Source organism: Haliaeetus albicilla, chromosome 1 (assembly GCF_947461875.1).
Source record: "Haliaeetus albicilla chromosome 1, bHalAlb1.1, whole genome shotgun sequence".
Classification (NCBI taxonomy): Eukaryota; Metazoa; Chordata; class Aves; order Accipitriformes; family Accipitridae; genus Haliaeetus; species Haliaeetus albicilla.
The window spans coordinates 27,781,172-27,795,642 of record NC_091483.1 but is presented as its reverse complement, the minus strand read 5'-3'; the positions used below and the strand labels follow the sequence as shown (position 1 = coordinate 27,795,642).

The window sequence follows — 14,471 nt, the reverse complement described above, 5'->3', positions numbered from 1 at the left end:
GATGTGAGCAGAGCTGAGAGGGAGGATTTCTCTGGAAGCATTCCCTGTTGGAGAGTTCCCTTCCTCACCTCTCTTGGGAGAAGCAGCCCTCCCCCTTGGTACAGAATAGGCCATTAGAGCTCCCCCATGTTTGACATCCCTCAGGACTGTGCAGCTCTATGACATCTGCTGAATCTTTTTGAGGACCCTGTGTTCATACATGGGTTCTGGTCTTTGGTGACTCACTGATCTCTTTAAAGAGCAGTACCATTGTGGACTTGTTTCCTTTGGCTGTAGCAGTCACAGCTGTCACAGTAATGTGATCTGGCTAAGGTGATCTTTCACAACCTGAGTGCTTGCAATTATATGTGGATGCACTTCATGTGTTACTGGGACATAGTCCTAAAGTGCATTTTATATTTTAATATACTGTAATATAAACACCACAGGGTATTCAAAAGAATAGTAATAAACAGGCTGCCAGAGAGAAAACCTTTTTACCTGCTGTCATCAAACAATTCATTGTTTAACAAACAGTAGTTCTTAATTTTAACTGTGTGTTATACTTGAAACACTTGTACACAAAATATGTGACTAGAGTTCTTATTGAGGTTTTTAAGATCTCCAGTGAGATATAAAAGGCTTAGTAACAAATAGAAAATTATAAATAACAAAACAGATGTTCTTGGATTTCATGTCTGCAGAAACTCCCCTTCTGAAACCAAGTTAAAATTTGTTGTCCTGTATGAAATACTGGGGGAGATGGTACTGTAGGCACTGTCACTGTGGTGTAGGTGGTGCTTAGTTCACCACCTCCTTTTTGTGGAGGCTGAAAAAATGCCATTTACTTAGCTTCCTGGTGTTAGCAAAGGTAAAGATGTAAATGAAGGCTATTGGCTTAGGTTCAATCTCTGTAAAATGATTAATGCTTATTGATAAGGAGAAAAGTTTAGAAGAAGTGGAGAGGTCTGAAAGATAACTTTCTTAAGCCAAAGGTATCTGCCCATCCATGACCAAAATGGTTGTAACACTGAAGTCTTACTAAACTTGCCTCCGCTCCTGACTACAAATTTGTCCAGTTTAGAGAGCTGCTTAACACACATCTTCCTGTCCATGCTCTTTTACTAACAGTGCTTTTAGGTAAGTTTTACCACCTCTGAAAGAGCTGATGCTTGGGAGGAGGTGAGGGTGGAAGTCTCTTGGCCTTCAGTCATTCTAAATCATCTCTAAACTGCTGTAATGAGAAGTGCTATCTAAAGGGATGTGATAATTCAGCAATGCTGACGCTAAAGTATGTTTTGGATTAGTGGAAACATCTGGAAGAAGAGAAATGATTTCAGCAAAGACTCTCCATGTCATAATGAAATACACTGTTAAGTTTCTGGGGCAAGACACTCGGATGTCCATTTTGGTCCTGTTTTGATTCTCTTTGCAGTTATTCCCAATGTTATGATTGAACCACCTGGTCCATATCATATATTCAAGGGCAACAGCACGCTTCCTAAGGGAGGCAATGGTATAACCAATAGGTTTCCTGGTGTTGGAGACACAAGGCAACCCCTCAGACCACCATATGTACCTGCTATTGTTACAGAAAGGCCGGTGACCAGGCCAACGACTCGTCCTACACCCAGGCCAACAACTCAACTGACAGCAAAGCCAACCACTAGGTATGTGCCGGTGACAACAAGGCCAGTGACGAGGCCTCCACCTCCACCACCACCTCAACCTACAACGTTAAGACCTACACTACCGCCACAAAGAACTCCTCTGATAACAACTGAAGAGCCTTCACATGTTCCCATTGAAACTACATCTTCCCAAGGAATTCGAGATGACAACAGGATCCAGATAGACCCTCAGAAACCCCGCGGAGATGTGTTCAGTAAGTAATTTTACATATCCTTTCATATATCAGAATTGTAGATACAGTGAGGTGAAAGCATGCACTGTATTGTTTGGGGTTTTTTTGGGAACACTTTATCAGTGAGAACAAAACCACAAAACTGAAAGTGTTCATATGGTAAAGCTGCACAAATAATTGTGGGGAGGAAATTTTGGATCAACTCAACTAAAAATTTCAGTTTTTCTTCCTGAAATTATTTGTGACTATATCGTCCTTTATAAGTGCTTAACCTAATTACGCTTTCAGATGAAAGTTTTGGAGAACGAAAGACATTTTATTGAAAAATATTGAAATGCCACATAACTCATAAATACTTACTGGATTCAAATTCAGGGAGTTCAGAGTCACTCTTAGCGTATTTCCTTAGCTTTAAGAACGCTAAGAAATGGGACCCTATCTGATTATTTAAAGACTCTGTTATGTTACCTTATTGTATGAATTCAAATAGTCTTGGATGTTTATGACTAAGCAATGGCAAAATTGCATAAAAATAACATAGAGGCTAATTTTATGGACTGCATCTATGAAAATAGGTACATGAAAACTTAAGATAGTAAAGATTCTCATAGCATGAACACATGTCATTTTAAGAGCTGCTCTGAAAGCTACAGCACTATTTCTACACCAGCTTTAGTGCATACCACAGAAGACATTACTGGCACATGCAGAGTTACACGTCTGCCAAGAAATAGTCAACACCCGATTTCATCTTTAGTTCTGCCGCTAATTTTAGAGACGGGAAGGGTGTACTGCATCGGCCCTTCTCCTTTCAACTTGTACAGTAAAGCTGCTGAAGCAGTGTAGTAGGAGGAAAAGTTTGCTGTCTCAGAGCAGGTGTACAAGCAACGTGGGAGTTTTTTCCAGTTGCTTTAGCATCTATGCGGTAACTTCTTGGACTGTGTTCTTTTAGGTCATTACACAGTGAAATATTTTGTTCCTTGTAAAAAATGGTTTGTTTTCCCTGATGACATCTTATCTGTTGTAGACAGTTTGATAAATTTGAAATGGAGACAAAAGCTGACTTAGAATTTGGGAAGATAAATCCTGGTACTACTCAGAGGAGTGTGCTTTTGGCTTTTTCAAGGTTATTTTTTAAACAATCTATATTCGGTCAAAATATAAAAACATTTTTACATAAAATTCTAAAAAGAAATGTAGTAAAGACTCCCAAAACTTAATATAATGGGAACCAATAATTAAAAATACAGAATTCTGTGGAAATTATTCTAGACCCCAGCATTGCGTTTCCCAGGCTGTCTCGTGTTGCAGCTGTTCTCTGGCATTCTAAAGCAGAGGGGTAGTTTTCAGCTATTTTCATGAAGTCATAACAATCATCTGTATAAAGCTTATTATTTACAATTCGTCTTTCTGTATTGTCCCTAGAGGCTCAATTTTGAAGCTAATGCTTTCAATACGTATGCTTGAGATAGAGGGCTTTGGAAAGCACGAAAGTAAAAAAGAGTTTGTTTTCTGACTGTAAGCTTGCATTATGGTACATAAAACAAACACATGAAAAGTTGATCTCTGCTAAGTGTTTCTCAACTGTTTAGGTCAGCTGCCACCCTCTGAGGTTTGTGATACACATACGTAGCTTCAAAGGCTTCAGTGCGCAATACAGCAGGATTCCAACAGGTCAAGCACCAGCAACTGTTACTGGCTTCACTAGGTAATACAGGGACAGATAGCTCCTCAGATGAGGTCGATAGATATGTGTCTTGAGTCCCATATTATTTCTTCTTCTATCCCATGCTAAAGATATACTTGATATACACACATGTGTGTGACATAACTGTGTGGCAGAAGTCTGTCCGTCCATCTCCGTCCGTCTTTCATGACTACTTTGAAAGTATTATCTAGGTGGTGGTCACTGGTGTCCCCTCCCACTTTCTCTCTGTCCAGAGGTATTTTTTTAGTGAGTGCACAAAAGCACTTGTTTAGGATTTGAAAACTACAGTCAGGTGCAAAACAGTTCTGTTCCAGAAGAATGCGCTACCTTGTCAAGGAAAGCATTGCTGTAGAGTAAGGTGTTACTTTATCTGTTGGGGAAGGAGTGAAGTTACGTTTCCTTATGTGGGACATCTAGAAAAACAGGTAGAAAAGTTATAACCACATACATTACTACAATGGGATGTTCAGGGCATGACTCAAGCTCGTCCTCGCCTGCTCCGAGACCTGCTCTTCTGAGGATAATACAGAGATACTCAACAAATGTCATCACACCAGGGGTTCAGCAGCATGGGAGCATTGCTGCCAGGTGCCAAGTTCCTGGCCCTTAGCTGGGCTGCAGAACTGGCTGCCTGCGTGCTCTTGGCCGGTGGCAAATGCGAGGTGAAGTGCATTAGCTCAAATGCCTTTCATCTTAGCTTATAGATGGCATTTGCCAGCTGGGTTAAGCTTCAGGTTCCTGCTGGCGTGCTGCAGGCCAGCCCTGCCCCTGCTCCGGGCCCGTGGGTCGCTGTGTGCCTGACTGTTGGGCTGCAGCTGCTCTCTGTGAGGCACTGCAAGCTCAGAAAGGCAGCACTTCCTCCAAGCGTAAGCCAGAGCCTCTCAAAAAGCATTCCTCACAGCCAAACACAATGTCAATGATCATGATGTTAAGATAATACAGAATTTTAAGCTGAAATAACTAGTAACATTTAGCTAACCTCTGACATGCTGCTTATCTGCCGTGTGGATGTGCCAACATCCCCCCCACACACCTCCAGAAACATTTGTGGATTTTTCACTTGCCTCTATTTCCTCAGGGAAGGGGGTCTTTCAGCTAATTCCTTCAGAACTGTTGCTGGTTTAATCTCACCCACATCAGACATCTTTGCAGTATTCCTGGGTTGTGGATATAAGCTAATTTCATTTAGCTTATGCTGAGCATCTTTAGGTTCATTTCCCCACATCATCTGCTTCTCCAGTTGAGGCAGCAAAGAAGCTCAAAAATGAATTTGCACTGTGGTCCCCGTATGCCTGCCTGAAAAGAGAAGAGAAGGCCTCACTCTTGGCCTTCCTTATTTTTTTTCCATGGGAGAATGCAGGCAGCAATTCAGTCATCTTATAACACTTACAGTCTTGAAAAACAGAGGAGGAAATTGATGTTAGATCCACCCAGATCATGAAGTAGGACTTCAGTTTTGTAAAGTCTTCAGAAGAGTTATGGTGTCTTCTTAGATGGCTGCTTCCTTGTGTGTCACCAGGGGCTGTTGTATCCCAAAGAGTCACAAAATATAGTGTTTTGTCACACAAGGATGGGCAAAACCCAGCACAGAGAGCACTGTAGCCAGCAGCTGCTGGCAATTCTGATCTTCCAGCCCTTAGCATCTGCTGAAGACCTCAATATTTAAAGTTGTGTTTTTAAACTATGTTATCTTGTGATGCATGGACTTTTTCCTTCCTTTTTTTCTCCCTCAGGCTCTGAAGCCTTAGCCAGACTTTGACAAAGCAGCATGACAGTAAATGCTGCTTTGCTTAGCTATCTGAATAGGTGGTACTTCTGTCAGGCAAGCCATGGGAAAGGGGTAGCTGGCGCGCTGTACACTGATAGATGTCCTAGTGCACTAGGCCAAATCATGCAAACAACAGGTGGTCTGGGATTGGTCCACACCAGGAGAGGAAACATGCCTGGGCAAGTGTACTTGTTTTCTGCAAGCATCTCTCAGATTTTAATTTTTATTTTTTTGACCTTTTCCTGAGCTTACCTTGGTAACCTGCTGCTCCCTATTTTCTCCCTTCGTTGTTATTTGACCTGCCATCCCACACGCTGAGTAAACTTGTCCTAAGTTTTCACTTCAGAACACTCTTGAATGTGCTGCTCAGCTTGAAATCAGCTGAGGACCGATGAAATTGGTCTGTTCAGTGGTGACAGAGGACAAATGACCATAGTGCTGACAACTTTATTTAAATACCTTTGCAATTTTTGAAAGGTATTGGGTTGTTGCATTTCTTTAGATGCTTTACTCCTTTTCTAAAAATGCCCACAGTGACTTCGGGGAGCTGCTTTTTCAGACAACAAAAAAATGAGTATTTTTTTAAAATGGAATTCCTACACTTGGCCTTTGAACCACTTAGTCAGATGCAGACAGTGGAATCTGGCACCAAGGATAATCTTCTCCTGATATGGATATGGGGGGAATGGCAATGAGGGAGGAATGCAGCGATGGCTTAATATTTAACTGTTTCAGGCCTGATACAAACTAGTGAAGTACTGAGGAATCTTTTCTGGTTACTCGGATAAAGCCTCTAACAAATAGAACATACTCAGTAAGACTGTGAATTTCTGCTACCATCGGGATCTGGGCGATAAGCATTAAGAGCATAAACTTAAAGACAAAGCATAACACTAGATGTCAGGAGAGCAAGAACAAAACCCCTTATCTGTATTAAAAGATAGTTCAGCAATTTTCCTTCTTAGCCCTTAGTGGAGCCGAAAAGATTGGAATTAGGAGACTTTTCTCATAACAGCTATTAACAAAATTTAACGATTGGATTAAAACTTGATTCTTTCTGCTCCCCCTGAAAAGTCCTTAGTGCAGTAAATGCAGTTATGTGATCCTTGAAGCTGTTGAAAAAAGGGAAATGCTAAAATCAAAGAATGTGGGTTTTGTTATTTCTTGGTATCATTAGAGTAGCATCATTTTACAATAGCATTTCATTTGTCTTCACTGTTCTGGCACCTATTAAAATGTATTTGTCTTAATATTTAAGCATTAATATAGGCACTTTGTTCCTCTTTGTACTCTGAAGCTAAATCATAAGATCTAGGACTCTTACAAATCACACCCTTCATCAATCTTGCAGCTAGTTGTGTCCCCAGATCTGATACACAAGCTTCTGGAGACTACTTATTTTAGCTGTGCTTCCCTGAAACTCAGTTGTCACTCTGCACCTCCTGTATAGCTGCTCACAGAAAAGCAGGCAGGTTACTTTTCAGAAAATCTTCTGGGAAAATATGTAATAAGATGTTCGATTTAGGTCAAAGTTAATGAGCCTTGTAACTGCCTGAGAAGTGCAAAGACTGGACTTTAGAGTGGTTGCACACTAGCACCATCCCTCCCCTCTTATGCAGATGGTACTTTTAGAGGGTGGGACAGTCCATGAAAGCCCTTCCTGAAATAATTCTCACTGCAGAATTTGAGTATGCAGAGTTTTAGGCAATATATCCTGGACATTGCAAGTATCCAGATAAAAGGGTGAAATGTACCTCTCTGTTGCCCCTTTTTAGCCCAGCATGTATGGAAGTCTTCCCTGGAGGAAAACAGGACATATTCTTGTTTACTACGTCTGGCTGACCTCTGGACTACCCTTCTTTTCTACTAGTTCTGTGTGAGATCTCATCACTTGTGTGGGGTTTCTGGAAGTGGGATTTAACAACTTGCAATCATAACTATTCAGTCAAAAAATCTTTGTCCTTTTTTGTTGTTTTTTTTTAACAAATGGGAAACTTGGTCATGATTATTGTGTGGAATGGAATTGCGTAAGAACACAGTGTTTGTTGCAAGGCAGAACACTGTATTAGTAATAGTAGTAACAATTACTAATAACATGAAGCGCACTCCATGTTTTGTTTTGGTTTTGTAACACCAAAACAGTGATTATTCTGTAGTTACAAATAACCTGACATGTACACACCATCTCTTACACTCCCAAACTCAGCAATTAGCAAGTAAATGAAAAAAAAAGTCCTACTGTTTTTCCAAAGGATTAAGGAGCTGATAAGAAATCAGTCTTCTGCAGTTATTAAATGTCCCTCCCCCACATTCATGCATCTATGAAGAACTTCGCTCATGAACTTTGAGAATATGGTAGTGTTGATGTATTGGCTCACTCAGAGCTTATAAAATTCTCCAAGAAAAAAGCAGCCAAGTTTATATTTAACAAGATTTATCAAACCATTGAAGTCAAGTGAAAAGCACAGTGATACACTATATAAAGTACACAGAAAGGGCTTGGAAAGCTTGCAGAAAATAATTGTGCCAAATGCTTTCTCCCATGATCACCACTCAACATAGTAGTCGTCGTGGCAAAAAGAAGTGTACACGTGGGTTTAGAGTCCCACATCTCTTACGGTAACTCTTGTTTCATATCAAGTGCACATTCCTCTAATTAGTTCTGAGCACTGAAGTGACTGGTTTAAAGTTCTGCAACACATTCTTCTAGAAGTTCATAACAGCACTGTTTGGAGAGAACTTTAGGGAATAAAGTTTTGAAGAAATACTTTTTTGTAGAGCTTTAATTATAGGCAAATATATCAACTTTAATTTGGGGAATGCTTGTGTGTGTGCACAGATGTAACTCAGATTTGTAAAAAAATAGCAGTGCATTAGAAATGGTATTTTAGTAAGTAAACTGAAGTAGCTTGGCAAATAAATTCCCAATATTTCTGCAGTATTTTCTGAGGGACCGGGAAGGGGATCCACAGAGCAAGCGCATACCTTGAGACTGTGACCCCCGAGTATCCTACAAATCTTAGAGCATGGCAGTGGGTTTCCTCAATGCTCTTTGCCAGTGTTCATTTAGAGCCCTGTAACCATCTGTGAGTCTGTGGTCTGAGCTTTAGTCCCCAAGAAAAACTTAAGGGGCAGGGGAAGGACAGGAAGATATGGATGTGTAGAGTGTTAAGTTCAGTGTTAACCTAGATGAGAAGACGATATGGGCATCCCGTCGCTGGTGTGTATGTGGGGGCCTGCGAGCGATGGCACTGTGAGGTTCCTCACAGGCTGGAGTCCTCCTGCAGCTCAGGGAGAGGGCAGCTTGCTTTTCCGTCTGCTGCTGTGGCCGGCCTCTTTCCATCCCTGTGCCATGTGGATGTGGCAGATGTAAAGATACTTCAAGAAAAGGCTGCGCGTCCATTCCAGACTAGCAGCTACGGTCTGTACATATGCTGCGCTCAGCAGTTTTGAAGCGGACTGCCGACTTGTTCTTCATAGCGTAGGAAAGGAACAGTATCTTTTTTCCTTAGCACAGTCCAAGAAGAGGAAAAGCAAGGTGATAGTCCCTGGGGGTGCAGCATAGATATGTCTCGTGCACGGGGACTGCTGCATTCCAGGGAGCAGCAGCCTGCAGCGCGGTTGTAACGCAAGGCAAAAACTCCGCTGTGAGGGCTTATCTAAGGCGAAATTGCAGTCAGAGCACTGTCCTGCCAGAAATGACAGTAAGTAAGTTACAGGATGCTGTTAGTTTTGCAGGCTTTGTAAGTAAATACTCCTACAAAATTTGCTGTCTTAGGTGGCTGGCAAATTGAATTACCAGTTTTTAACATCCCTGAGCAAACCCACTGCAGCTGAATTTAAATGGTGCCAATAGCTGCTGTGTGTACCACAGCGGCGGTGGTCTAGGCACACATAGACAGTTCACACACATACCTACTCCGTAAGCTATTGCTCGTGCTTGTCCATGACTGTAATGCAGTTAGAGCAGCGTGAGAGTGTCTGTGCTGTTACGTGTCGTAACAGCTTACAGTGCCGTAAGCACCTCTGTGCAGGTGTGACTATAGCTGTATGATGGGCTTGTTTAACTGCTCCGCCTACATGTTAGATAGAGCTCTTAGGAAAGATAGCAGTATACTGCTGGGAGGGATTAAGGGTGAACGATGGTTTTAGAGCATTCCCGTTTTGATATTTTGCTGCCTGAGGTAAACAGATTTTTTTCTTTATATAATTTAATATAGTATTTGTGCATAAATGTGTTGCAGGGTGATTATTGGCCTAGGTGGTGTGGACTGTGCACATTTGTAAGGTTTCTTTCATGTTAAATCTCAAAATTCTAATCAGGCAAGCAAAAACACAGATTAAACAAAGCAGCAAAAATATTATTACAATGTATCCTTAAAAATTAACAGGCCTTTACTACCCAAGACAACCTAAAGTCCTTGAGGCAGTTTCAGCATTAATATCCTAGACTGCAAATAGACATAATCCAAAATCTACAAAGGATTAAAAAAAAAAAAAAAAGACATAATGATTCCAAAATTACTATAATATTAAGGAGTTAATCAGTTTCCTACAGACTTCAAGCTTTTTATTTATTTATTTTTAACATACAAAATTTCCATCCAAGATCTGTGGCCTGTAATACCACTTTTAAAATACATTAGCATTTGGTCAACCTTTTATCAGGCTGCTTATTCTGTCCTAATTCCAAAAAGCAGGAAGCTACTTCATTCTTATTTTTCGTTCACCTCTGTCTTCTGGTTCAGAGGAGCTCTTGCAGCAGTGCTATTTACGTGTCCTAGTGCAAAAGAAGTTCCTTTTTACCTTTGATTTGATTTCCTGAAAACAACAGTCCTTTATTTCAGCTTAGAATTGTAAATCATCTCAATACTTCTTGTTCTTGCTTGCCTAAGAAGCCTATAGAGACATTAAGATACTTATTTTAGCACTGCAAATGGAAAACATGTCAAGTTTTTAATAGATAAGGCCCTTAGAAATACCGTGTCAGATGTGTCTATAACATCTAAGGACGTGTCTGAAACACACCACTACTGTTATTAATTATGCACTAGACCTGCCTCTAAAAGAGGAATTTCCAAGACAGCTCTATCCAGTACAATCTGTTTATCTCTAGTTGACAGCTGTCCATCAGGCATTACATCGGTGTGTTATTTCTGGAGACTTATACAGACTGGCACAGCGTCTTCAGAAGTAAGTGGAACTCTTTGTAGCCACCTGACTTTGGCAGCCATTGTTCCCGCAAAGACCTCTTAAGTTTCAGGTTGTCCTGCCTGCTGAATGTCTAATAACCTCTGGGCCTGTTAATCACCAAGAGTGTTCCTTCTTGCAGCTGAGAACAGCAGCTGAAGGACAGACAGACTGTGCTGGAAAGCAAAAAGTATAATTACAGTTGAATTCCAGCTTCCATTAGAGCTCCTCCTTCTGAACTCTCAGTACCATCCTGATAATTGTTTAGGGAGCTCTAATCCTTTGCAGATAGACAGAGGTACCTTCAGCTGTGTTTCAAAGGTTAGGTGTGTGTGGGGCCTCTTCCAAGTACCACTGCCTCCTGTTGAGATTCTCCTATAAACATCTGTAGAAGGTGAGTGGATCGGAAAGTTTGAGCAAGGGCTTTAATGTGGCTTTATTTTATTGAGAAACCGCTATCTTTAAAAGTGCATTTGGAGGGGAATAGTGTGCTTCAAGGTTAAAGCTTTTTCTCCCCCCCCGCCCCTCGGTTAAAAAGGAGCTTTCATTTGAAGAGCCTCTAGCAGATTTAGAATCACCTTTTGCAGTGCTCAGATAAATGTTACAACATAAATCATAAATCACATAGGCATAAAGTTTATGAATCTTCATGTCAAATATAATTAAATATATTGAGTTCTCCAAGAAAAGCACAATGCCCAGAGCTGCTCTGCTTTTTTTTTATTAAAGATAAGGAAGTAGGTCACTAACTACCTTTATCTCATTCATTTCTGAAAAACTACTTTTCTCACAGTTCCACGCCAGCCTGGAGTGAGCAATAATCTGTTTGAAATACTTGAAATTGAAAGAGGGATTACCGCTGATGAATTTGAAGCAAACGATGACCCAGGTAAAGATCACATCTCCTGTTCAGGGCCTAGGGTTTAGGAGTTTTTTGAGATTTCTTGGCGTTTTATACATTTTTACAAGAGTCCTACATCTTATGCCCCTTGTTTAAACTATGCATTGTAAAAAGAAAAAAAACCCACCATCTAAGTGAATGTTTATAGTTTTATTTCCTAACAGATTTAGCAGAAAAATATTGTGAATTGTTAATAATATTAGCATCCTTTTTATTGTTTTAGTATTTTTGTAGATTCTTTTTCTAGTGCTCCTTCTGCTGCATTTAATTTTCATATTTACTTGCTAGTGTCAGCAAGTAAAGGGAAATTGCTGTAGTTCCCCAACCAACACAATCCAAATCACCTTTTTTTTTTTTTTTTTTGACCTTACGCTCTGTTCTGACTAGGTGTGCTGGTACACAGCTGTAATTTTGATAGTGGACTGTGCGGATGGATCAAGGACAGAGATGATGACTTGCACTGGGAACCAGTGAGGGATGCGTCAGGTAAGATACCTGTGTACGATCACATCCTGTAGTTGAAGAACCACCCAGGCTTGAGGTTGATGACAGTTCTCATGTTACAACAAATTTACACAGCTTCTGTTCCCTTTAGTTCCAGGGTATATTTCACACCCACACCTCTTCTGTGTATAAAAATCAAACCTGAGGATTCCCAAAATGAAAGAGCAATTGAGAATTTGCACTTTTATCATAGCTGGTATCTTTACAATAGGAATGTCTCCGGAGGAGTAGTAAATGTATTCAGTAAAAGACTATCTGTCTTAAAAGAACCAGAAAGAACAAAAATGTGGACTAGAAAACAACTTTTATTTATGATGAAACAAAGCTTATTTTTCAAACCACCACGCAAACTAATTATTTCCATATTACCAGCAAAACTATAGAAAGGGCTGGAAATAGTCTTTGTTCTGCTGCCAAATCTAATGTTCTAGTTTAACCTCTCAGTTTAATTTTATTGAATTCTACTCTAAGTTACAGCAGCCCGTGTATAGGAAAACTGTTAAGTAACTGGAAGGAAGGTGCTCATATGCAGAGACTTCTGAAAATGGGTATGTTAGGGATGGTAAAAAGTGACCTTGCAATGAGTATTACAGGGGAGCGTGTACTAGCCACTTGTAGGGTAGGAGAAGAGTGGCATCGGTACTGGTGGGCAGCCAAAGCCGCAACCCCTCCCACTGGCACACCTCTGCCGGTGTAGTCCCAACAGAACTGCACATCTACGCCGCTGGAAGTTAGTTGTATTTTGTCCCCTGTTGATTTTACTGTCTGGCACTGGGAGGTTGGCTGTCCTTGCCTGCATACCCTTCCCCCAGCAGTGCTTGCCCCACAGTGCTTGCTGGGGATTAGACACACATCTCTGGCTCCCTGTAATGATGGGATTACTTCATACCCAGAAGAGCAGCCTTTGAAGTGCACAATGCTTACATTATGTGAGGGGATGGCAGACTTCGGAAGGAAATGCGCTCTCAGGCAGTAAAATGTTATAGGTTAAGTTGAGGGAGGGTGAGGGCACTGAGAACCATTTTCCTTACGCACCACCTCATCATAGATGTCTGTCCTTACACTGCCATTGATGAGACAGTCATTTGCCACCACAGCGGGTGACCCAGCACCTTTTTCAGGCTGTTTAGCTGGCTAAGTGGAAATGCTGTCTTCACTTACTGGGCAGGCCCCCTCCCCACCCACAGGCATGCTCTAGTATTTCCTATGCTCCTTATGACACTTAAAAAGTCTCATGAGTGACTCAGAGAGCAGATCTCCTTCCTCCTGCAGATGAGAAAACAGGTAGCTGTCTCCTGCTTGCAGATGGGTGTTTTGAAAAAGACCAAACATAATTCAAACATCTTTTTGAAACAGTGGATTTAAAAGTGCTTTGTTTCTGAGAAAGTTGCTCAAAGCATATTCATTAGCTGTACTCAGAAATTGTTGTTAATGCATATTAAGTTCCAGAACTATGATTTTTAACTGGCTTTTTTTTTTTTTTTTTTTTAGACTTTTTTATTCTCCTGTGTTGCTTCCCAGTCAGGGACAATCTCAGCTTTTTGTTTCCTGTGTATGTTCTGCTGCTGTTGACATAACCTGTTAAAACTAGTCCCTTGAAGTCACTCACCCACTCCCTCCTGTCTGGAATACCTTGTTGCAAGGATTTATTTTCACAGCTTGTTCCTGAGTGTTTGCTTTCACCTTTCAAAGTTTGCTATTTATTGGTTTATCAGAATCTGCATTTTGAAAGGTGCCATGCTGAAGCTTTAGAAGCTTATCTTGCATGCAGAAAATGCTGATTTGAGAGGACCTTTTCCTGCAGGGGCTTGCCTACAGATGTGTTGGCTTTGTGCTTACCTAAATCTGTTTCCTATTGATTGGATTCAGTCACTGTAACTATCCAAAACAGATGCAGTTAATGAGTCAAGTCAGTACTTTTATAGTGATATAATTGTATCTACAACAAACAGGTGCAGTTATTTAAAGTCCGTTATGCTTATTTTAGCAGTTAGTGACCTTGATGCAAAAACAAGGCATTAAAAAAAAAAACCAAACCCCAAACTAAAACCACCCCAACAAACTGGATCCCACTTCAGGCCCAAATGCAGATCTGGGGCCCCAGACAGCAGCATACTACTTTGCTTTGTTAAATCTCATTGAGACCAAAGAACTTAAAAACCTATGTAGAAGTAGCGAATTGGAGACAAGGTTGGCTTTCTTTTTAAGTGTGTGACAAGCCCTGGTACATTGTCATTAAACCTCACAGCTTTTGAGGGAAATCATTGTGGCTTTCAAAAAATAAAGCTCTGGTTGAGTAGTAGCAGGGCAACAATTTCAATGAAAAATATTTTTCTATTCTATAATTAAGTAATGACTCTGTCAACAATATTACAAACCCCCAATATTTCTACATCTTTGGTTTCAACTAAGGAACCTAAATGCCACCTTTACCTTAAGTTCATTAAGCTTGGATTTTTTGACAAAACAAACGATTAAAAAAATCAGATCTTATTAAAAAAAAAAATCTTAGGTTCAGAGTAAGATTTTTTTTTTTTTAATTTTTGTTTTTAAAAAT

The 14,471-nt window shown here is 40.6% G+C and overlaps 1 protein-coding gene and 1 long non-coding RNA gene across 6 annotated transcripts in view; one reads left to right on the top strand and one right to left on the bottom strand.

The window, feature by feature from the left end:
* The window catches only part of NPNT (nephronectin), a 55,147-nt gene that overhangs the window by 34,022 nt on the left and 6,654 nt on the right, over nt 1-14,471 (top strand). For 4 of the 5 annotated variants that reach the window (XM_069783222.1, XM_069783229.1, XM_069783236.1 and 1 more), the window contains 3 exons: nt 1,415-1,864; nt 11,303-11,398; nt 11,798-11,896. In XM_069783222.1, the coding sequence (XP_069639323.1) occupies nt 1,415-1,864; nt 11,303-11,398; nt 11,798-11,896 (645 nt within the window). The remainder of the gene's footprint in view (nt 1-1,414; nt 1,865-11,302; nt 11,399-11,797; nt 11,897-14,471) is intronic. The other variant, XM_069783252.1, reaches the window with a different exon arrangement.
* On the bottom strand, nt 9,829-14,454 carry LOC138685401 (uncharacterized). The gene is made up of 2 exons (XR_011324634.1): nt 11,906-14,454; nt 9,829-10,218 (listed from the first exon to the last, which is right to left on the bottom strand). It is a non-coding gene; the product is annotated as an uncharacterized lncRNA (long non-coding RNA).